The sequence below is a fragment of the Rhamphochromis sp. 'chilingali' genome (assembly GCF_963969265.1).
Source record: "Rhamphochromis sp. 'chilingali' genome assembly, chromosome: 4".
Lineage (NCBI taxonomy): Eukaryota > Metazoa > Chordata > Actinopteri > Cichliformes > Cichlidae > Rhamphochromis > Rhamphochromis sp. 'chilingali'.
In genome coordinates this window covers 21,536,760-21,560,469 of record NC_137948.1, presented here as the reverse complement: position 1 = coordinate 21,560,469, position 23,710 = coordinate 21,536,760, and the positions used below count along the sequence as shown (strand labels likewise).

The following is a 23,710-nucleotide window of genomic DNA, read 5'->3' as shown; positions in this document are numbered from 1 at the left end:
TCTTGCTAATTTGCAAAATGACACGCTAGTGTACGCGCGCGTGCATACACAAACACGGCGTCTTGAGGGAGACCCAGCATTGTGTGAATATACACCCATGCACAGCCATAACATAACAGTGAGCTGCAGAAACTTTGCACTGTCACAAAGAAACACAGGTACGGTTAAGCAAAAATACACATGTGCACACACACACACTTGACACAAGATATATAATTTGCATATAGCCGCGTGTGAAACATTCAGTATTCTCTGCCTTGTTTTGACAATTGCTCAGGGTGATCTCTTTTTCTCCCTTTTTTCCCTCTAACATTTCCATATTTTCAGAGTGAGGCAAAGCTAGAAGCTAGGAACAAAATCTCCACCTAGTCATTAAGAATAATAGATGACAGTGAAATTTAGGTGTGCTGATGGCTTAAAATAGTAATATGATGTTATATGTTTGGCTACAAACAGGCAGTTTTAATGAAAAGACATTATAACTTGGAAATCACTTGGAATACATATCCGTAGGCAAGAAATGCAGACTTAAAAGGATGGGCTTTGTGGTTTGGCAGTTTTGCAAGGATCCATCACACACTACAATATGTAAGCCCTTGAAAAAAACAACAACAACTTAATAGTCACATATCACATGCCCTTGAGAGAGTGTTCTAATTAGCACATTTGCAAACATGTGCTGATTTGAATTTGCATAAAAAAGAGCTTAGATATTAAAAGATCACACTGAAATGTCATTAATCATCCTGTAGATGCACTGAGATGATGTGTCCTTAGCGAGATGGTTGCAGCACAGTGTTTTGACTCGAGGGCTTGCAAACAGTGTGCAACTCTACTGCAAAAGCATTGTCCACGGGGGGAAAAAGCAAGAAACATGCTAACTCAGTCATCTTACAGAGCAATGGAGACTGACATATGGAAATGCTGCTTAGCAAAAAGACACCAGAAGCCCAAGGATATCTCTAAGTTCAAAGAAACAACAAACTTTGATTACGTACAGAACAAATGTTGGCTGATTTGCTGTGGGCTTGTGTTTCAATACTTGGACTTGGGATTGGTAAGGCTCAGTACAAAAATGATGAAATATCTATTCACTTGAATATTTCTTGCCTCCCACAATTTTTTATGGATCATCTTCAAACTTCACTTCAAACAATAATATACTGGGGCTTGGGGAGCATAAGGGGCTGGATGTCTTAGCATCCTTGCTTTCCTTGTTAGTACTCAAGGTCAAAGTAGACATAAAAAAATTCAAGAAACCATCATTAAATGAAAGGGCATGGAGTGAGCTGTACAACACACTATCTTTTCAAGACTTTCCAGGCATAGCTACATAGGGACAGACCACCCTCACTAATTTCTGCTGCACACTCAGTCATTTTGTTCTATAAGCAGGCCTGAATTATAACAGAAACCGCTCAGTTCAGAAAAAAAGAGCTTCAAGCATTACTCCTCATCAGCTTTTAAGGGGTAGAGAAAAAATACTGCGTATCATACAGAAGAGAGACACTGTTGAATTTCAGTTGCTTCTAATTAGTTCCATATTCTACAAGTAGGGCTGTGCGATATGACCAAATCTCATATCCCGATACAAGAATTCTATCATCCGATAACGATATAAATCACAAAAATGTAACATTTTCTGTAAATTCTGTGAATCTCGACTTGCGGGAAGTGTTTCCAGCTGCGCGTCATGTAGCTGGAGTCGAGTGTTTTAACAGATGCATGAAACTATACATTTTTAGACATAAGTTGTAACGGCTGCAGTTTTCTTTACACAGCGTGCTGCGGGGAAAAGCCTGTTCTAAAAATAAACTAAGGTTTATTTTTTAGCACCTGGCGGCTCTTTTTTAATTCTCATCCGTAAATAATCTGCTCTTTCACGTGATTCAGTTTATTTTGAAAAGTCTCAACAGGATATTGAGCTTTATTGTGAAAGGTTTATGTGGAACATAAACAAGCGGACACGCGATGCTGTTACCGTTATTGTTGCTAACCACAACACATAAAAACAGGTGTAGTGTGGTTATATAAAATATAAGAGAAAGAGAGAACTTTAAGAAATTAATATAGCCACTACAGTGACCATCAAAACGATGAAAACATATTGCCGTAAACAGTTTATTTTGCGACACCACGAAACAAACGATAGCGTAAAATGAAACCATATCGTCATCCGATATATATCGTTATATCGAACAGCCCTACCTACAAGTATAAAAAATACTTCACCCCAGAACCCATGCCACCCTTGCTTGTGAGCTATTACTGTTTCACCCTTGCTTTTAACCAAGTGTCTGTTTTCATTACTCTACTGCTACTTTTATGAAGGCAAACCGTTCTTCAACCTCGAGTTGTTCATTTTTTTAAATGCTCGAAAAGTGAGAGATAAAAAGGGAAATCTGAGCAGCACGGGTAATGAAATGCAAAGAGAAGTGCAATATTTTTCTTCCTAATGCATGTTGGCACTCAGCCTGTCTAATTCATAAATCACACAAGGTCATCCCGTTCAAGTGCACAATAGCATCAGGAAAAGGCGCCTGTCGTTTATTTGGAAGCTGCGCCGCATGGCGGGCGTTCAAATGATTATTCACTGTGTAAAACTGCCAGCAAGATTTGTAACATAAATGCAACGTCAAGATGCAATTGCACCAGTTATATTACTAAATGTGGGCGCTACTTAAAACATTAAGGCACTAGTAATTTATACAAGGCTTTTAAGTTGTAAAATAGTCATTGCATAAAAAACAAAAACTCAATAGCGCCAGCAGAGCTGCACCACTGTTTACCATGCACAGGATCCTGCAACCACAAAAAGGCATGTTCACATAGCAAGGTCAACATATTAATTAGATTTTTTTTCATCCAGAAATGATTAGTTCGCATGCAACTCAGGCTCTGAATTCATCCGTCAGAACAAGCCCATTAATGGTTCATTTCATTTTGTCTGCCTTCATGTGGCCCACTGAGCAGCACACTGCTTTGTAAGTATGACGCATGTACACATGTGAGAAGAAGTTTCACATTAGCATGCATCAGCATTGAAGTGAAAAGGCTCTCAAAAACCCACAAAGCAGTGACATTACAGTGTACAGTACAGAGTACAGTGCGATTTGCTTTGCATTCAACTGTGCTTCTGTCTGATGTGCACATGTATCAGTTGTCTTTCTTCTTCTCTCTGCCAGCCGCTTGTTCGATTAGATCTGATGAAGGCTGACAGGGAATCTTGCTACTTGTGTTGAGATTAGGAAGGCTGCAGGATATGGTCTCTCTACCTCAGTGTCCAAGCATCACTTGTAAATTCAAACATTAGACCGCCACGGTAAAACAAGCTAGATCAGTCATGGCAGGTGACGTAGTGAGTCGGAGAGGAGTGTAAAATTGTCCGCGGTAGCCCAAGGTCATGGTGAGATGTTCTTCCTTTTCCAATAAATGGGCTGCAACTCTGAAACAGTCGTTAGTTATTAGGAGATCAAGTTATGCAACATCTGTAAATGTTCATAGGCGCACAGCTCCTCTTGGGGTGGGTTTCATTTCAGGAAATTTCAGGAAATCCTTCTCATGTGTGTGTTTAAAGATTAATCTAGCAGTTAGAGAAACAATGTGGTTTGCAGTTAAATGACCTTTTAACTTAATATGATTACTTGTGACAGAGGCCAGCTTCACAAAAAATAAGTAAAGTAAAAGTACATTTTGTAGCATTTACTTTCTGCCCTCTTTCCTCTGCAGAGTCAGTGAATATTATGACTGCGAAAGAGAAAAACTGGTGCTCGGCTCTAGCACAACATTTTTCTCAGTGGCCACTCTCAGCATTGCCACAAATGAGTCTCCTGTGGCACAAAAAGCAGTTTTTCCATTGACCATGACTATAAAATGGAAGTCTGTAAAACAGCAGACAGTCGGGACTGAGCTGCAAACAAGGTTTTGTTTTGTTTTTTATTCTTCCAACTTAAAAAAAAAGAAAACTAGCTTTCTAGCAGTGTAGAAAAGTGAGATTTGCTTTTTATGGGAGAGGTGATGACACACAGTTGGGGAGATGGGGGGAAAATAACACAGAGGAAAACCTATGACTTTGTTTTTTTGGTTTAGGCTCCAGCGGAGAGCAATTTACTCCAACCTTTAAACCCAGAAACCAGCCGTCCATGGTGCAATTTTGGGGCACTTACTGAAACACATTTGTCACATAATTTGTCACAATTAAATGTTTCAGATCACCCAAGAAATTGTAATATTAGACAAAGATAACCAGAGTAAATACAAGTTTTTAAATGATGATTTCATCTACTAGAAAAAGGCAACTATCCCGTGTGAATATGTATTTGCCTCCAACACATAATAACTGGCTTTGCCACCCTTGGCATCAAGAACTGCAATCAGACATTTATGAAATGCGACCATGAGTCTTTAACATCACTGTTTGGGTCACTTTTCTTTACAGAATTGTTTTCTTTCAGTCACACTGCAGTATTGTACAGCTTGTTTCAGGTCATGCTAAAGCAGGCATGGGCGAACTACGGCCCGGGGGCCACGTGCGGCCCGTTAAACGTTTTGATCCGGCCCGCCAAACTTGAAAAAAATTTAATAAATTAACCTTGTTAATGTTTTATTTCCCCTGCAATTCTGATGTTTCCTCACTAGATGGCGCACTCTAGATATATTGGCTTTGTTGAGGTGAAGCGGCGTAGGCCTATTACTCCACGTTTGCACTTTACCCTGTGACCTACCGCCCCTCTATGAAGATGAGCGGTCCCAAGAAAAGGAAAGTGGACAGAGAATGTCGAGTGTTCAAAAAGGAGTGGACAACTAAATATTTTTTCACTGAACACCGATCATCTGCTGTTTGCCTGATATGCCAAGAAACTGTGGCGGTTTTTAAAGAGTATAATATTAGCCGTCACTTTGCCACAAAGCACGCAAATTATGCTAGCAAGCTCTCAACAAAAGAACGGGAATCTGCTGCTGAGAAGTTGGCAGCTAATTTGAAGGCTCAGCAAAGTTTTTTTCACCGTCAAACTGCCATTCAAGAGTCAAGTACCAAGGCCAGTTTTATGCTTTCATTCAAAATAGCAAAGGCCAGCAAACCACTGTCAGAGGGCGAGTTTTTAAAAGAATGTATGGTAGAGACAGCAGGTATTTTGTGCCCGGAGACCAAAGACAAATTTGAGAAAATCAGTTTATCACGGCGGACAGTGACTCGCCGTGTAGAACTAATAGATGAAGATATCACCAGCATATTAAACAAAAAGGCGAAGTCATTCACTTTTTATTCTTTAGCACTGGATGAAAGCAACGATGTCAAAGACACTGCTCAGCTCCTCATTTTTATCCGAGGAATCAACGAAACCTTTGAAATAACGGAGGAGTTTTTGACAATGGAGTCTCTGAAAGGACAAACACGGGGAGAGGACTTGTTTGAACGAGTGTCTGCTGCCATCGAAAACATGAAGCTTCCCTGGAGTAAGCTTGTTAACGTCACCACAGATGGATCTCCAAATTTAACGGGAAAAAACGTTGGCCTGCTGAGGAGAATCCAGAATAAAGTGAAAGATGAAAACTCTGACCAGGATGTGATTTTCCTCCACTGCATCATCCACCAGGAATCTCTATGTAAATCGGTGTTACAGCTGAATCATGTTGTGAATCCTGTGGTGAAACTTGTCAACTTCATACGCGCACGGGGACTTCAGCACCGTCAGTTCATTGCGTTCCTGGAGGAAACTGATGCGGATCACCAGGACCTGCTTTATCACTCCCGTGTCCGCTGGTTGAGTTTGGGCAAAGTGTTTCAACGAGTGTGGGAGCTCAAAGAGGAGATTGGTGTGTTTTTGGAGCGGCAGGGGAAGACTGATGAATTTCCTGAGCTGAGCAACAAGAGCTGGATGTGTGACTTCGCGTTTGCTACGGACGTATTTTCACACTTGAATGAGCTCAATGTGAAACTGCAGGGGAAGGAGCAGTTTGTGCATGACATGCACACAAACGTGAAAGCCTTCAAATCCAAGCTGGCTTTATTCTCCAGGCAGATTTTGAACAAGTCATTCACTCATTTTCCTACACTAGCCACGCTGAAAGAGGCCGGAGCAAAAGTAAAGAAATACAGTGAGTCACTGGATGCACTGCACGGAGAATTCTGCCGTCGGTTTTTGGATTTCGATAAAATTGACAAGTCACTTCAATTGGTGGCCTTTCCTCTGTCACAAGACCCCGAAACAGCTCCAGAGGAGCTTCAGCTCGAACTCATCGACCTTCAGTCTGACCCTGCCTTAAAAGAGAAGTTCAGCTCTCTGAAACTAAATGACTTCTATGCTTCACTCAATGATGCCGCGTTTCCAAATCTAAGGCGAAGAGCGCAGATGATGTTGGCTTTGTTCGGCTCTACCTTCGTGTGTGAACAGACATTCAGCGTCATGAACATCAACAAAGCCAGCCACAGATCCAAGTTAACAGACCTACACCTCAGATCAATCCTGAGAATCGCCACAACAAAACTAACTCCAGACTTTGATGCGCTGGCTAAAAAAGGAGACCAACAACACTGCTCCCATTAAAATGTGTGTCTCTCCGTGATACGCACGTTGTTAAAATGAACAGTGCGCGCAGATCAACTATAACGCTTCACAGACTGACTTGCTGCAACTGTTTCGTCCTTGCACTGGTCGTTGTTGACTTTTGGCACCGGGGAAACAAATTGAATAAAAGGAACAGGACAAGTACATCTGCATCTCCTACCGTTTTTGGAAAAAAAAAAAAGAGTTAGGAGGAGAGTGATGTGATATCCTGAAGGATAACAGAACTTTCAGTGCTTTAAAATAAAATATTCATTTATTTGATTTTCAGTGTTTAAAGGCTCATTTCGAAGTCAGAGATTTTATTGTAATGCTTTTCTTCATTTTCATTGGAAATTAAAGCACATGTTTTCTCCATATCCCAAGATGTGTATTTTTCCCCCAATGAGGTGATGTTTTCAAAGCATGCCATCTATCTACTCCTGTTCCGGCCCCTTTGTCAAATGTTAGAACTCAATGTGGCCCACGAATCAAAAAGTTTGCCCACCCCTGTGCTAAAGCATCTCAATATGATCTAAGTCCAGACTTTGACTAGGCTACTTTTGTTTTCTCAGATGTGGACTTGCTTTCGATCATTGTCCTGTTGCATAATCTTCAGAGCAGGAACTGATGGGTCTCCTTCAGGACTTTCTGGTAGAGGGCAGAATTCATGGTTCCATCAGTTACAACAAGACGTCCAGGTCCTGAAGCAGCAACGCGGCCCCAGACCATCACACTACTGCCACCATGATTGACTGTTGGTGTGATGTTCTTCTTATCAAATGCTGTTTTAGTTTTATGCACGTGTAATGGGATGAAAACCTTTGAAAAAGTTCTACTTGTGTTTTGTGGGTCCACAAAATATTTTCCGAGAAGTCTTGGAGATCATAAAGCTGTTTTAGGGCAGAGGTGAGTCTCTGTGTTGTTTTTGGTCAACAGTGGTCTTCTTCTTGGACGTGTGGTCTGCAGTTCTTCAGATGTTGTTCTGGGTTCTTCTGTGACTTCTTGGATGAGTCGTGGATGTGTTCCTGGAGTAATTTCGGTAAGCTGTTTTAAATTTTCTCCTTTTGTTGCTCTCACCGGGATACACTAGAAATAACTTTGTAACCCTTTCCTTCACTGACAGATCTCAATGACTTTTGAGTTTCTTGTATTATATAATGTGTCATCATACAAAAACTGCATTTTGTATTTAGTTGGTTTATCTTTGTCTAATATTAAAAGTTTTTGATGATCTGAAACATGTAAGTGTGACAAATATGCAAAAAATACAACAAATCAAGATGTGGCAAATTTTCACTGTGACTATGGTTTCAGTTGTGGGAGGATCATCTCTGTTACAGTTTTTAATGAAAAGGACAACTTTGTTCTCACACTTGAAAACATGTGCAACACCAGCATTCCCCATCTAATCTACCAGCTGCACGACAAATTTAATGCAGCCTATAATCCTGCCGAGGGAACGTTTACTTTTCTCAGAACAATTAGATATCCTCTCCTGGGCAAATCACTAATGTCATCTATTCATGCTTCATGGATATTGGCTCATTAGGAAGACTGACTAGTAATGTCCACTGTTATATTCATGACCATTATGAACCGACTCTTCCCATCATTACTCTGTACATACCTGAAATGACTGAGAATTGTACTCAAATCGAATCTTCAAAGGGTTGAATTGGCTGTATATTGTGGTCTTTAATTCCACCATGTGTCTCCAAAATGACTATAGCTGAGTATTGTTACATCTGATTAGTCCTAATCTTGTGTAAAAACAACATTATAATAGACTCTCTGCTTATCAGGTTTTAGTGATTCAGTTATATAAAATAAATCCTGCCTTTTTCCTCATATAATACATGAGAAGAACTTTACTATTTGTTCAGGAGCGTTGAACATGGCATATGTCAAATTAAATCATTGTATGTTATGATTTTAAGTGCTTCATGTGTAAATCAGCTAATATTTCCAACAAAAATCAGGATGCTTGTGCATCGTTTCTTGGCTCATGTCCATTTGTAATTTTTTGAAATATTCTGTAACATCCTGCAGGGACCTGGGATCATGGTATCAGCCGTGAAAAGAGCCAATTCTTAACCCGAGCCAAGCAGAGCATTACTGGAAGATGACACAGAGTCCAGGCATTAAATCATTTGTGAAATTATTGGAGTGCTTCCCCCCCCTTTTTCTTTTCCAAGGCATAAAGGACATGGATTACAGCCCACAGTCTCAATTTCATATTTGAATTAATAGCAGTTGGTAATGATACTGATTTCCATGGTTATGTGACCTATTCCACATTAACAATTACCGGTTTACAAACAGAGCATTTGCTTTTGGATCGCTATGGATCACTGCAAACAGCCACAAGCAGTGTTTATACATACAGCTGATTGTTAGTGCTCACAATCAGCTAAATAAATAGGGCAATTTTCCTGCTCGGCTGCATAACTTTAAATTTAATGTTTTTTTATTCAGCTGTGACTCACTGTGCAAACCTCCACTTTATCACGGTTCTGTGTTTGTGTTTTGTGTAGCATAAAGGAGACACATTTGCATTTTTGCTGCACATGCTTGTATTGCATAATTGTTATTAAAATAAATAAATGCTAGTAAGGCTATTTTTTCTCTTTTAGAGGGCTAGGAAACAACCACTATTTAAGATTTTGGATGTTTCCAGGGGTTTTCAAACTGTGAAGTTGAGACCTGCTGGGCTGATGGAGATGAGGCAAGGACATATCAATTGAAGTGAAAGGAGCAGGTGCACCTTGTACACGTTGAGCAGTTACTGTGACAAAGGAGGAGATTGTGGAAGAAAATATTAACTCTTACGGGCTGGTTATCATCATTTGTGTCTAAAATCAAACTCAGTTTTGCTTTCGATGTATTTCAGGTTGCAGAATATAACATTAATCAATTACAGCGTTTGATCAGCACCACAAATGACAAATTCAGTCAGAGGTCATTTAAGCGTATGCCAAAATAGATTTAGCCTTGCTAAAGTAAGATAAAGACAAGTATGATGACAGCAAACATGGAATAAATGAGATACACATGCACATACAGTATGACTGCATGTTTTCAACAGATACTACCAGTTAAAACTTTTAGAACACCCTAGTTTTTCCAATTATTTATTGCAGTTCAAGTTGTTCAAGTCCAATGAATAGCTTGAATTGATATAAAGGTAAAGTTACCAAAAACTGAAAAAATAATGTACATTTCAGAATTATACAAAAAGGTCTTTTTTTTAAGTGAGGACAAAATGGCTTAACAATTTAAAGCTGTTCTGCGTCAGTGCAGGTTGATCAAGCCTTGAAAGCTGTTGCTACTAATTCCTGCAGGTGTTCCAACTTTTCTGGATTACTTACAACCACTTCACAGCTTTTCAGAAAATGTATCTATTTTTAATCAATGAAGTGTAAATAATTCAGTATATATAAAGTAAATTCATAAATAAAGTTAGGCTTTGATTCAACCATGACTTGAACAACTTATGATCTGTCCACCTGTCCTGTCTGTCCCATGTAGAGATAAAGGCTAACTTGATAGTCATGCAGCTGGGTTCTGGTGCTCTTCACTTCGTACTGTGTAAAATCCACAGCACAGAAAAACTGGATAAAACACCCTAACACCGGTTGCTAATAGCCAGTGAGAAATGTATTGCTGAACAACAGACCACTACATCTAGAGACTGGTGAGTGATCCCATGGGCAACACCAGTTACAGTGAGGTTTACCATGCTGGACCTACAAGCTCTTTGAGATTGGTTTAGTTGCTGAGCCACCTGTAATTTGCATGGAAGACACCAACATGCAGACACTCACCAACTGTTCCCTACATAGTTGTGAAAATGTGAAGAGTGCCACGCAACTCAAACAACTCACTTTCAAAGTAAAAGTTGCATCTCTTGAAACATGTTGTGTCTGACCATGATTTCAGTGGCCGGACACAACTTCACTACAGTGAAGGAGAACAGTTCCAGTTTGAGTCACACATTTTCAAGTTTCTCTACTTGAAAAGTTGGTGATCAAAACAATCATAAGGTCTTTGGTGCAGCACCCTCTTTTGCAACTAATTTCACGAGCGACTGGCAGCAACTTCCAGTAATCACTCGCCAAGCACTCAGTGATGGGGTCCTAACCATTTTGATCTTTTGTGTCTCCATCTCTGTGCCTGCTCTTTGATTCCTGTCTGCACCACGAGATTCCCCTTCAAACACAAACATACAGTATTCAGGTGCAGTTACTGTTAAATTAAGAGGCATTTTTACTATAAAAGCATCACCAGGACATGCTGATATGGACTGTGTACATTATTTTTTTAATAATCCACACCACCTGCTCAGTTTTTTTTATATTTGCCCTTTATAAATGTGCTGTTACCCCTGAATGTAAACATACTCCAGAATGAAACCTTGTTATTTATCACTATTGAGTGTCAGGTTCTGTTTAAATTAATGTGTATATGCATGAACTGACCTGTCCAAAAAGTTTATTAAGGTAGGCGACGTAGGCAGCGGCCACTGTTGAGCTGTTGCTGAGGCTCCTTTTACCACGCCGACTACCCTGCTCCTCAGGGCCCTTCCCCTGGGGTGTGGGGGACTTTGAGCTGTGAAGAGTGCATTTGCACGCCAATTGTTGAGAGCTATCATCATAAAAGCCAAGTCTATAATTTCCCCTCCAGCAGTTTACCAAATACACTTAAGTGCCTTTGAGGTAATATTTTCCATCCCTTGTTCGTGCAGCATCAGCTGCTTGGGCCTAGTCAGGTGACATCAGTGGTAACATCAATCACCAGAAAAAAAGGAAGAAAGGCAGTGTTTCCCAGGAGGGCAACTTGGAAACCTGGAAACTCTACAAGTTTATTTTTCAGGTGATGTATCACATAATTGGGTGCGCAACTCTACACGTCCCACTCCCCTTGTCCTAATCAATGTTGATTAGAAACAGAGAACGATAATAACCAGAATTTCTTGGAGAGGCTGAGCTGAAGGGCCTTGTTTTTAAATCTGCCTGCAACAGGTGATCTTCCAGCTGCTGCAGCCCTCCCCACTCGTGGAGATGTGCTAGGAAAGAGAGAGGCCTTAATCAACTTAGAGTCCCATTATTTATTTAAAGAAAAAGAAACATAAATACTGACTTTGATAGAGTCTAACAGCCAGTTCTTTCTCCCATTAAAAAAGCTGGCTACGATGGGAGGATACTGATGACAGCTCTTTGGATTTCTAAAAGCGCCCCCCCCCCCCCAAAAAAATGTCTTGAAAAGCTATTAAGACCGTTTAAAATCAGCTAGACAATCTCTCAAGAATTACTTTTCCTACTGAATTTGCTTATGTACTGTTACATAACAGACAAACACAACGGAAATGCACCACTGAAATGCTCCAAATGAGAGGTTTAGGGTTCACACTGAGCTTGAATTGTTAATTTTGACTTTTTTCTTCACTGACCTGGCGGCAGAGGATGGTCTACTTTCTGGTCCTCCCTTTGCACCTTTCACGGACATCCTGGCCAGAAGATAAAAGAAAATGTCAAAAGGGAAGAGAGGGAAAAGACACAAATATCATAATGTAAAGGCAAAGGCTCCAAAAGAGCTTTCTAAAATAATGAAGAAAAGGCTTGTTGGGCTCACACAAAGCAACAAACAACCAAACAAAACCTGATATTAAACACTAAAGTCTTCATGAACTGGCTTTTTCAAATGCAAGGTAGAGACAAGCTAAAAGGGCTGTCTTAGCTGCTAAAGTTGCAGTAACAAAAATGAGCACAGGGCTAGATATTACACACCGCATCACAGCATTAATCACATTTATAGAAATCTATTTAATTCAACTATTGAGCCAGAGGGAAGAGGAGTCACTCAAACCCAGTTTTAAACGTTAGTAATAGCAAAACTTGCAGGGGTGGGGGCTCAGCTGAAATAGGTAGGGACCAGTTTGAGTTTGAATGCAATCACAGCGTATATACCCAAACAGCAGAACAAAAAACATGGACCACAGGACAGTGTGGATGGAAATGTCAGTACAGCAACAGAAGAAGATGGCGAACAGAAAAATGAAAGGAAAGGGAGTGTATGACAGTCGCATGTGCAGAACTCATGAGGGAGGAGGAGGAGAAACTTATGGCTTTCAATTTGAGAGACAGATTAATGTTCTGTCACGAGCCTCGGCAGTTCTGAGTATCAGCGCCTGATGATGAACGGCCGTACTTGACACTGATGCGCTGTAAACCCAACGCCTCACACCACCAGCACGCACGCCACGAAGCTGCTGCAAAGACAGACCCTCAAGATCTGCTCCAACAGTCACTACTTAAGGCGGCCCCGGACCACGAGGGCTGTAATGAGAAGAGACACGAAGACCAGCCAGTCGTCTAAATTATGTTGGACCGTTTAATGCACCTCGGCAAAAAACAAGCCACATTCCCAGCTCCAGCTGGGTGGAACAAAACGTGCCATGACTGAGTAGTGATTGCCTGCCTGTCATGCTTTCGCACAATCAGTGTGCTTACGATACGTCCTGATTGCAACACGCTTGAAGCATATTAAACTGTACGAATGGAGAGGGGAGGAATTTTTAATGTCCACCCACAATTACAGTTTTGGAATTGAAGTGGTCAGAAGTTATTTTATCTATACACTGATTTATTTATTTATTTATTTACATGCATACTGAAAAAAGTTTGCAGTGTTTGCAAAACCTTGCAATAATGCAAGCACACACATATACACAGCGTCTCTGCCGCTTTCCCAAACATTCACGCTGCACTTGTGGGGAAAGCAGGATATCTGGACTTTCTATAGTAATGGCCTCGCATTGTTTGCCTAAAGAATTGCTCTCGTCTTCAGTGAGCACAACTCCCATCAGAGTAAACAAACACAGCCACACTCGCATGCACACCCTGTACCCGTTTCACTACACAAGCCGTTGAGCAGCGCTTTGTGTCTGCAGCACTCCTCCCTAAGTGGCCAATTGCTGTCAATCACTGAGCCGACACAAGCAATTTTAGATCCTAATCATTCTAATTGAAGTAATGAAATGGAGGGCCAGGTGGACTAGACGAAACCAACACAACAAACACAGCTGACGATGGAAAGCAAGCTGCACTTGAGTTCTGCAATGATGTGGAAGACGACGAATGGGCCAGCCTGGGGTGTTGGGAGTTAAACACTAAATAGGGATTCTAAATATACTCCACAAGAGCCACTGGAGTGAAGGACGCTGAGACACATTGTATATGTCATGCAAACGTGACCCACATTGAGTGCATACATACTGAAAAGGAAGGTTTTCAGAGAACTCTAGGCGCTCCTGTGAAACCTACACACAGTGCTAGGACAAAGTATTTACCCCCCTTCCTGATTTCTTAGTTTTAGGCTATGTTCACACTGCAGGCAAAAGTGTATCAAATCCGATTTTTTTGACCCTATGCGACCCATATCCTATCATGCTATGACAGTGTGAACGGCACAAATCCGATATTTTCAAATCCGATCTGGGTCACTTTCGTATGTGGTACTGAATCCGATACATATCCGATGTTTTAGAAAGCGACTGCTGTTTGAACGGTCATGTCACATTAAATCCGTCTTTTACGTCACTGACACAAGACAGACGGCAATTATCAGCGGCGGAGAAGCGCCCGAGAAGACATCGCGAACGCTTCCTGGCTATCCAGCGTAGATGTCAGTGAAACTGTTGGGAAGACAACGTTGGAGAAACGTGAGCATGTTATTTGTACAGATTCTGACAGAAATCTGCAACTATCCTTTGAAGCACCACTCCTCTAAAACAGCAATAAGGATCATTATTAGGTTATTTACATTATTATGTAAATAACAAAATAACTTAAAGCAAAAATTGGGAAACGTAAAGTCTGAAGTCTTTATATTAAGGGCCATCAGTCAAACAATACTGTTTGCTCTGGGTCTAAACAGAGCGCGTTGTGTGTGACGTCTTCTTTTGCGCATGCGGGCCGCTTTGAGCGTTCACACTAGAGCGCGTTTGCTGTCGCATTTTATTTGTAGTGTGAACAAGCAGTCAAAAAAATTGAATTTGATCAAAAAATAGGAATTGAGCATTAACACCTGCAGTGTGAACGTAGCCCAAGATGATTCAGATCATCAAACAAGTTCTGACATTTGAGAAAGATAACCGATTAAATATAAAATGCAGTTTTTAAATGATGATTTCACTTATTCGGGGAGAAAAGCTATCCAATTGCCATTGTTACAACATTAACTAGCTGGCATTAACCACTTTTTTTTTTTTAGAAAGCTGAGTTTAGTTTTACTAGTGACACTCAGGCCTGATTATTGCCAACTCTGCTGAATCAAAAAATCAGTTAAACAGAACCTGACTGACAGAGTGATGCCGGCTGAAATATCTCAAAAAGCAACACATCATGCCACGATTTAAAGAAACTCAAGAACACAGGCAAAACAACGTCAGTGACATCTATCAGCCTGGAAAGGTTACAAAGCCCTTTCTAAAGCCACTGATGATTCATCCAAGAGATCACAAAAGAACCCAGAACAACGTCTAAAGAGCTGCAGACCTCACTTAGTAAGTGTTCATGGGTGCTGCTACCTGTCTGCTAGGTACTGCCTCTACTGTTGCCATACAGCCATTCAAGACATTTGTTCTTTAATCTTGGGTGAGTAAACCATTTTCACCATCCATTATCTATTATTAATTTATATCAATATGTTAGCACTAAATATCCCTGTCCGTGGATTATAGTAAATAAAGTCTAGACACCTTAACTAGCAATTTAGCACTTATGGCTACTTCTGCGTCTGAAAAACTGCAGTGGCCTTTATGCTCAACTCCAGACTTCAGAAATATAGTGGTGTCGTATTGGCTATTTCTCTCTTTTATGAGTGTAGCAGATATTCTTATTTGGGGGAAATATTTGAAGCGTGTTGAATTCTTGTTAACATCTGACACAATCTAGGCTACAAAGACTATGAGAAGTTAAAAGTTCCCAAAGCCTTTGATTTGGGAAAAGCAGACCACCACACCGCTTAAACATTGTATTATTTTTCTTAAAGGATCAAAAGCAGAGCAGCAGAATCAAAGATAAAGTTTTCTCTTAGGGTACTGCTAGTGGCTAACGTAGCCTTAAACTAACAGCTTGAAGCAAAGATGAAGAGTTAAAGAAACTCTGCTACACTCACTTCTTTTATATCCTTTGTAAAAATTGAAGTCTTTACACCCAGACTGAAGACTGAACTGTTTGGACGAGGATTTCTTAGCCAGCTATCCTGGGTCATGCTGAGGTTAAGGTTGTGACATCGGGCAGGAAGCAAAGTACAAGCAAGGATGCTAGTGTGCCACAGGGCGCTTTATACAAGAACTTAAAATTTCCCCATAAAATACTATTAAAGAACATTAAATTAAAACCAAATTTATGCCTACAGTTAGGGAAATTGTTTGAGTGGTTTTCAAGGTATTTCTTAACTAAAAAGAAAATTGAAACAAAAATGAACCTTTCTGGCATGCATAACAGAAAGTATCAGAGTCACAAAAAACACACATTGATTGTGAGTTCAGGCGTGGCTTCACCTTCCTGTGTACTCTCCTTGTTTTCTTTTATTTTTCGCATTATCTTTCCGTTCGCCTGCTGTCCAGTCGGAAGAAAGTCGGTCCCAGAGGAGCCAAACCAGTCCGTGTCTGATCCATAAACAACCGATAGAAATGCAATCAGGCCTGGCACTCCATCTTATCTTCACCCATCTTAACACTTCACCACCACTTTCTCATCCTCACATCCCTCCTCCCCTATCCAGCACTGATTTCATGTCACGGCTCTAAAATGAGACTGTCGCCTTTGGTCTCTGTGCAGACAGGATAACAGAGGGTGAGAAAGAGATACGTTTTCATGTTTTCCCTGTCATTTGGGGAATTTCTCCCCATTGCTTTGTATATAATTCGAGTCTAATTACGAGCTCTCGCTGCCTGTTTTTCTGGAGGCCAGCCTGATAATCACACAGCGAGCTGCTCTGAATAAGTCAGCTGATGCAATTGCATTGTAGCAAGCAACAGGGGCACAAATGGTGAACCAAAACAAATGAAAACAGAGGTCTGGCCATCTGCTGGCTTGTACAGCAAAGCTCAGGATCCATATAATCAAATATTACAAAGCAGAGAGGAAATGTTTGTCAGTTTCATTAGCCAGTGTGAGCAGGCTGCCTCAGACGTTCTCCATGCAATGCCTGCTCCCTACAAATGAACTACAGCCAGTGGTCGTCGTTCTGAATTATTGAACACTTAACTATAAATTATTATTATATATAAAAACAGCAAAAGAAGCTAGAAGAAAAGAATATGATACTATTTCTTCCTTCTACTTACCCTGACTGTTCTTCTTGTTTGTCTTGGATAGCAGATGTGGATGAAGGGCATGTGTACAGTCTTAGCTAACCTGAGGATTATATAATGAAAGGTGATTATCTGGCTAAATATGTCTGGATTAGGTAGATAGATCTAACCGGTCGCCTCTGTTCTCAAGAACAAAAAGGGCAGTGACATTGTGTTCCTGCAGATTTGCCATTTTCTGTGTTTTGATCAGTTTATATTTCATTTCCGTGCAGTTTGGTGAGAAAAACTTTAGATTCAAGATGCAAAGATCAACCATTCTGTTCTGTTCTGTCCCTCTCTATATATATTTCACGGCATCACATCCATGCACAGGGTCCATATCACTGTCCAGGAGAAACAAACAATCTGAGCCTGAATAACAACACACTGAAACGGAAAAGCAGTGCTTCTATCGGCAGGTGTAAGTCACGAATTGCACAACAGGCATCAACAGACTGACAGATGAAACAAAAGGGATACGTTCAGAGAGCTCTGGCTAGTGTTTGAAGACAATAGACCAAATAATTCTTGACATCTAAATCGTTCATAATTTACTGGACAAAGACACAGTTTATGTAGTTTTAAGTTCTGTACACCACTACAGCTCCTTTCAAATTTAACAATTAATATTTGATTGAAGTGCAGACTTTCAGCAATAACACTTTTCATCATTTGGCTATTAATACACGCAACATGCAGAATTGTTTTGTCGTTTTGGCTGTAAAATTACAAAATAATTCTGATCTTTCAGGAACAATTTGAATTTTCTCTCTCTAATTGGTTGAGGTGTTAATGCTAGTCTCCTCTTCTTTCCAAAATCATTAGATTTTTGTCTCTAACACAAACAGTAACAAAGTTAGGTTCATTTAATGAGAACTTGTAAAAATTGATCCACTGCTGCGCCATTGGTCAAAAAAGGGTCAGTTGGTAGAAAATATACACAACCTCCCACTGTCAAAACCTGTCAGTTCAGATTAGACTTCCATCCATCCATCCATTTCCTGCTGCTTATCTAGTTCAGTCTTACAGGGAAGTAAGTAGGTACACTGTTGACCTGTCCAGATACACTCTGCAACAACCTGTTGCAAAGCCAACACAAAGAGACAGACAATTTCGAGTCACTGGTTAACCCACAAACTGCATGTGGGATGAAGCCAGAGTACCGTTCTGTGTGCAAACCCCCCACACAAAGGCCAGATGGTGGATTTAAAACAAGGTCCTTTTTGCTGTGAGCTGTGTTAACCATCATCAACATGCTGCTCCAAGATTAGAAAAGAAATTGATAAAACAGCCTGTTGAGATGAAACCAAGATGAACTTGTGCCAAAATGATGGGAAGAGTTATGTGCTAAACTTGATGGAGGCCATGTTACAACATGAGCATGTATAGCTATCAGTGGAACTGGGCCACTAGTGTTTATTGATTATGTGACTGCTGATGATAGAAGTAGCAGGATAATCAGACCGTGCTTCACAGTGCAAGGGATAATAACCCAGAGGTTTCTCAAGGCTAAGAAATGGTATGGTTGATGACCAAGCCATTCACCTGATCTCAGCCCAACAGAGCACGCTTTTCAGTCATTAAATACAAAACTGAATGCCGTAAAAACCAGAAACAACTGAAGGCAGCAACATTAAAGGCCTTAAAGAGGATCTGAAGGGAGGAAACACAGTGATGTCTGTGATATCAGGCAGTTATTTGCTACAAAGGATTGTCAGGTTAGTTTGATGTGTTGAGTTTTGAGCCTGCCTTTGGGGGCAAATAATGCAAATAACAAATAAGCCTCAGAAGAAAATGCCAAACAAACCCTGAACACAGAGAGTGCACAAACAGTGCAGATGGACAGGGCAAAGCAGCCAGAAAAATCTCTAATCACAGACAGAGTCAGATAAACGAGTGTGTGGATAAATTTGTATGTTTAACGTGATTTGTTATGAGTATAACCTCAAAGCAAAGGTGAGAGGTTGAGCTAAAAACCCAAGTGAAACTCAAACTTTGCACATAAGAGTTTACCTCGTCAAGCTGCTGCACATGTAAAATCTGTGGAAATTTTGAAACTCTCTTGACGCAGAGTGTCATAATACTGCTGCTGCTGTTTACTTTTAATGAATTAAATCAAGTATATATATATATATATATATATATATATATATATATATATATATATATATATATAGTGTGTGTGTATATATAGCAGTAAATGTGAAGAATAAGGCTGTTAAGCAGCTAGAGAAAGAACTGGGGGCAAAATGTGTGATTTGAGAGGTTAATTAACTGGCAGTTGAAGAAAATGTAGATATCAATTTAAGTAAGTATTTCCCTAAGTAATGAGCTCAGGCGCCGATGCATGGGATGCTAAAAGCTGCCACTATAATCACAATGGATTCACTTTTTGAAGTGCTGTGAAGATATCTCTGCATTGGCAGCTCAGTGTATAGAGTATATGCTGTGTGTGTGTGTGTGTGTGTGTGTGTGTGTGTGTGTGTGTAGATGGCACGTACAGTCCTGTTTTTCATCCTTTCATTTCCTAACTAACTGATTTCACAGATTTTCGCGCTGTTAGTTAGTCGGGCACAGAATTTAATGGGCTTTCGGGTCCCCGGGGCTCTCTCCTATTAAACCCTACGCAGTTTATTGACTGCCAAAGTAGCTCAGACACACTGGTTGTTTTTGCTGAAAGTACACCTTAAATTTCACCTGAACCATCTTTAACTTTCTGTGTATGATATTAACTGTCACAAAGAGGGAAAAAAGAGAAAAGGAACATAAATGACACAATTTCAAGCCTCTGGCATCAGATGTGTAAACTTTCCAGATGAACTCTGTTCTTCCTCTCCTTGGCATTTAGCTTTGCTCTGGAGAGGTCAGTTGGTGAACTTTGTCTCACTTCACAGGACAAAGCTGCTGCACGACCCGTGACTCACATAAATGTCACCTCACTTCAAAATGCGCAGAAATGCAAAACAGCCATGCCTCGCCTCTTCAGTGAAAAATTTGTTGTAATTTTACCGAAACCCACCGGTAGAACAACTTTTCATTAATCCCGCAGCCTTGTGTTCCCTGCAAATGGAGAAAAGGCTTTTTGTTGTGCTCAAAGGAAAACAAAAGCTGGAGAGAAAGCATAATCTAATTTTTATGCTTTCTCTCCATTCCTCTCTCTCCCCCTTCATTCCCCTGTTCTTTGCGCGTTGAGGCAGCGCAGCAGTGGGAAACTATTGAAGAACCTATTCCCTGTGCAACCCTCGCCACGCTCAAATATGCTTAGTGCATCCAACCAAAGCCCTTATTTAGCGTTTTGCTTTTTTTTTGTGGAGAAGTAGAAACTTATTTTACCCCTTACCTTCACAGAAACAGACAAGTGAACACAATAATGTGCATTTCATGGTCCACTCAGCTCCCAATGGAGTGTGGACCTTTGAATTGTTGACTTAAGTAGAATCGGCTTTTTTTTCTGTTAGCTTGGTTAGGATGGAGGCAAAGGTGCCGTTAGTGCAGCGTGAAACACCGATGCGGCCATTTTTCACGTTATCGACTTTTAGTGCAAGAAATTTTAGAAATGTCTCTCATCAACTGCACTGCAAATGTTTTAATTTTGCTGTTATTTTTAGAGGGATCTGGAGGACTCGACCAGCTTTTGACATAGCAGTTGACATAATCAGTAGAAAAATCAAATTCACCATCTTCCTTAAAACAGGTTAAGTTGATTAACTGTAACAAAAAAGGAAAATTGTGCTTCAGATTTAAGACACTGTCCACAGCTTATAGTTCGATTCGGTGACAGTTAAACGCTCCCTTAGTTATGCTGCAGTAGTCCTAGGCTGCTGTAGGCTTCCCATGATGCTCTGAGTATTTCTTCCTCACTCACCTTGTTCAACACTCAACACTCTGCTTTTAATCATTACTTATTATCTCTAGCTCTCCCCTCATCCCCAACCGGTCGCATCAGATGGCCGCCCCTCCCTGAGTCGGGTTCTGCCTATCTTTCTTCCCGTTAAAGGGGAGTTTTTCCTTCCCACTGTCACTAAGTGTTTGCTTATAGGAGGGCGTTTGATTGTTGGGGTTTTCTCACTATTACTGTAGGATCTTTGAAAAAAAAATAGTGATCAAAAAGTCAAATCAAGAAGCCAGTGAATAGCATTACTTTAAAAAAAACAAAACTTGGTCATCTTCTTTGCATATTATAAATTTGATTCGGGTTGTTTGAGGCTGCCACTGATGATGGGAAACTGCTACATCGCTCAGCCAAAACTGCAAACTACAAACACAACCATCTCAGAACTTCTCTCAGCTTTGAAGCGAGTGAAGGATACTCAGAATACATCAGAAGGTGCAATTCCCACTGCAACTAACAGCCACGAGGTACAAAATGATGCAGATGAGCGAACTGCTGTATGGATCGGAGCTGATGTTGCAAGAAAAACACATTGAATATTTTCTCACCGAACAATACCCCCATTATTTATTTTTTTACTTGGCACATTATTGAGATCGTATTTTCTTCCTCTTTCTGCCACTTGCTTTAGGGATTTTCACAGCGACTACACCGCATCCATAAATCTTCTCTGATGTCTTCTTTTCCTCCTGCCCGGCAGCTCCAATACGTCCACTATCTGCAAACGTCCAAACCATCTCAACCTTGCCTCTCTAACTCTTTATTCCCAAATTTAGTCGTTTCTGATGCAAATTACTAAGAATAATATTAAGAAAGAATTCAGCTGTAAATTGTTGTTATCTGAGCTGAGTGTGTTAACAAATGAGCAAAAGCGAGACGCTAAAGAAGAGAGGCTATTGGAGGGTTTTGTGTTTAATGAAGTATTCACTTATTGTTGACTGATAATGTCCTATCAGGGACTAATTGCCTGCACGGTTGCCTCATTAAACATAGCATGACATCCTGCCACGGGACGCTGGCTGCACACCTCGCTGCAATCGCTGCGATCTCAATACGCTCCCATTCTCCCCCTTCATCTGCTGCCCCGATGCTCATGGTTGCAGTCACGCTCTGTTTGTTGTTTGATAGAAAAGACCATTATGAAAGGACCTGGAGTTCTGGAAGTGCTCATGGATTTCCTGTTTTTGCTGTGGAAATGTTTCATTCTCTTTTTAAGCTCGTGTTTATTCCCTCCTCTTTTCTTTTCTCCCTGCTTCCTGCTCTTTAAAACGCATTTCTGACTTCTTCACTGCAGTCACCTTCACACTCCTGATCTGAAGCAGTTGGCTCGTCTCTCCCCCTTCCCTCTCTGTCTATTCAACCCTCTATTTCGCACATGCCCACCGCTCTGCCTCTGGGCCACACTTCCCTCCACCGCTCCCTGCAACCACCGCAACCTCTCCCCCTGCTTTATTTATGGGAATATGCTGATGGGGCAAACCCAGGTAAAGATAGATTTCTTTTTTTTTTAGGGCCAGAAACATAAATTGAAATAGAAAAAGGAGGGGGGCAGTGTAAGAGAGAAAGACCACGTGCAATTAATCACTGAGTTGTCATTTTTTCTAAAAAGCAAAGTCATTCATCAAAAGCAGTGGAATAAAACTAAGAAATCAGGGAGCTGGCAAGGACAGCGAAAGAGTGTATCATGGTATCTATTCAGGATCTAATTGGGTCAGTGGCAAATAATGTGGCTGTGTTTGTGCTGAGCTTTGCTTCAGAGTTGAAACAGCAGGCTGGAGATCAGCGTCAGCAGGAGAGTAATTCAATCTCATGAGAGACAAAACAAGAAATAAGGAAACCTCAAAGCTCCTGAGCAACCCGACTCAGATCCAGCGGCATGTTTCTGGCTCCACACTGCACAGGAAGTTGCTATATGAAAACAGTCAATCGAAAGTGAAACAACAGCGAAGCTAAATGCCACAGGGGGGCATTGTGCACGTAAACTACAAAAGAGCAAGGGGACACATATAAAATAAACAAAGGGGGGAAAAAAATGAAATAACACATTTAGCCTGAGGGAATATCCTTCTGTCAGTCTGTCATTTAATTTGACAGAGGTCATTCTTTCTTTTGCGTTGCTGGCTGTGCCTGTCACAAAACATTAGAAAAATGAAAACTTGCTTGGTGACATTGTGCGTGAATGTAGACGGGAAAAAAATTCCACACCTGTTTTTTTTTTTCTTCTTTTTTGGGGTGTGTGTGACCCTGCTTGTCAAAGTTAAGGCAAATCAGAGAGAGAGTTAATGGAATCTGTCTGTGTCAAAAAAGAAGAAAAAACCCTCAGAGGGAGAAATGGAGAAGGAGAAAGGCGTAGAAGTTGAGGTTGAGCCTGGTAGTAGATCATATCAGTGAAGGGAGGGAGGGCTGAGAGCGACTGAAAAACAAGGACGGGGGAGCGGCTTCTCGTGCGAGACTAGAAGCTCCGCATGCAGGATTTAGCATGTGGTGAGAAGAATAATGTACCTTGACAGAGCAGCGCTCTCTTCCAATGCGACCGATCACTCCACCCCCACCTCGAAGCGGAGTGATGTGGAGCGCGAGCACCACCTGTGACACCAACTGCCACCCTGGGGGAACATCCGCAGCTAGCCACCTGTTAAAAAATGCAGCCGCCAACCTGTCTGTTATATTCATTCAGTTCCCCGTTATTGACGTTGATTTGAAATGCGATGAGTGCCTCTTAACAATTCTTGAGCAGAATTCAAATGCCACTCAAACTGTTTCTCACAGGAGGAAAATTTGCATCATGCACATCATGTGCTCATCAGGAAACATCCTCTGGCGGCTGCTTAATAAGATGTTGATACAGCGCCTCACTGTTCCACACTTCAAAGAAGGAAAAACTGTCTTTGGCTAACGCATACACGAAGA

The 23,710-nt window shown here is 40.9% G+C and overlaps 1 protein-coding gene across 3 annotated transcripts in view; it reads right to left on the bottom strand.

The window, feature by feature from the left end:
• The window catches only part of cabp4 (calcium binding protein 4), a gene marked incomplete at its 3' end in the record, with an annotated part of 34,504 nt that extends 15,468 nt beyond the window's left edge, over nt 1-19,036 (bottom strand). For 2 of the 3 annotated variants that reach the window (XM_080880671.1, XM_080880670.1), the window contains exons 1-3: nt 11,998-19,036; nt 11,512-11,613; nt 11,027-11,156 (exon numbers count right to left, since the gene is read on the bottom strand). In XM_080880671.1, the coding sequence (XP_080736797.1) occupies nt 11,027-11,156; nt 11,512-11,613; nt 11,998-12,053 (288 nt within the window). In that variant the 5' untranslated portion in view covers nt 12,054-19,036. The remainder of the gene's footprint in view (nt 1-11,026; nt 11,157-11,511; nt 11,614-11,997) is intronic. The other variant, XM_080880672.1, reaches the window with a different exon arrangement.
• Nucleotides 19,037-23,710: the final 4,674 nt, after the last annotated feature.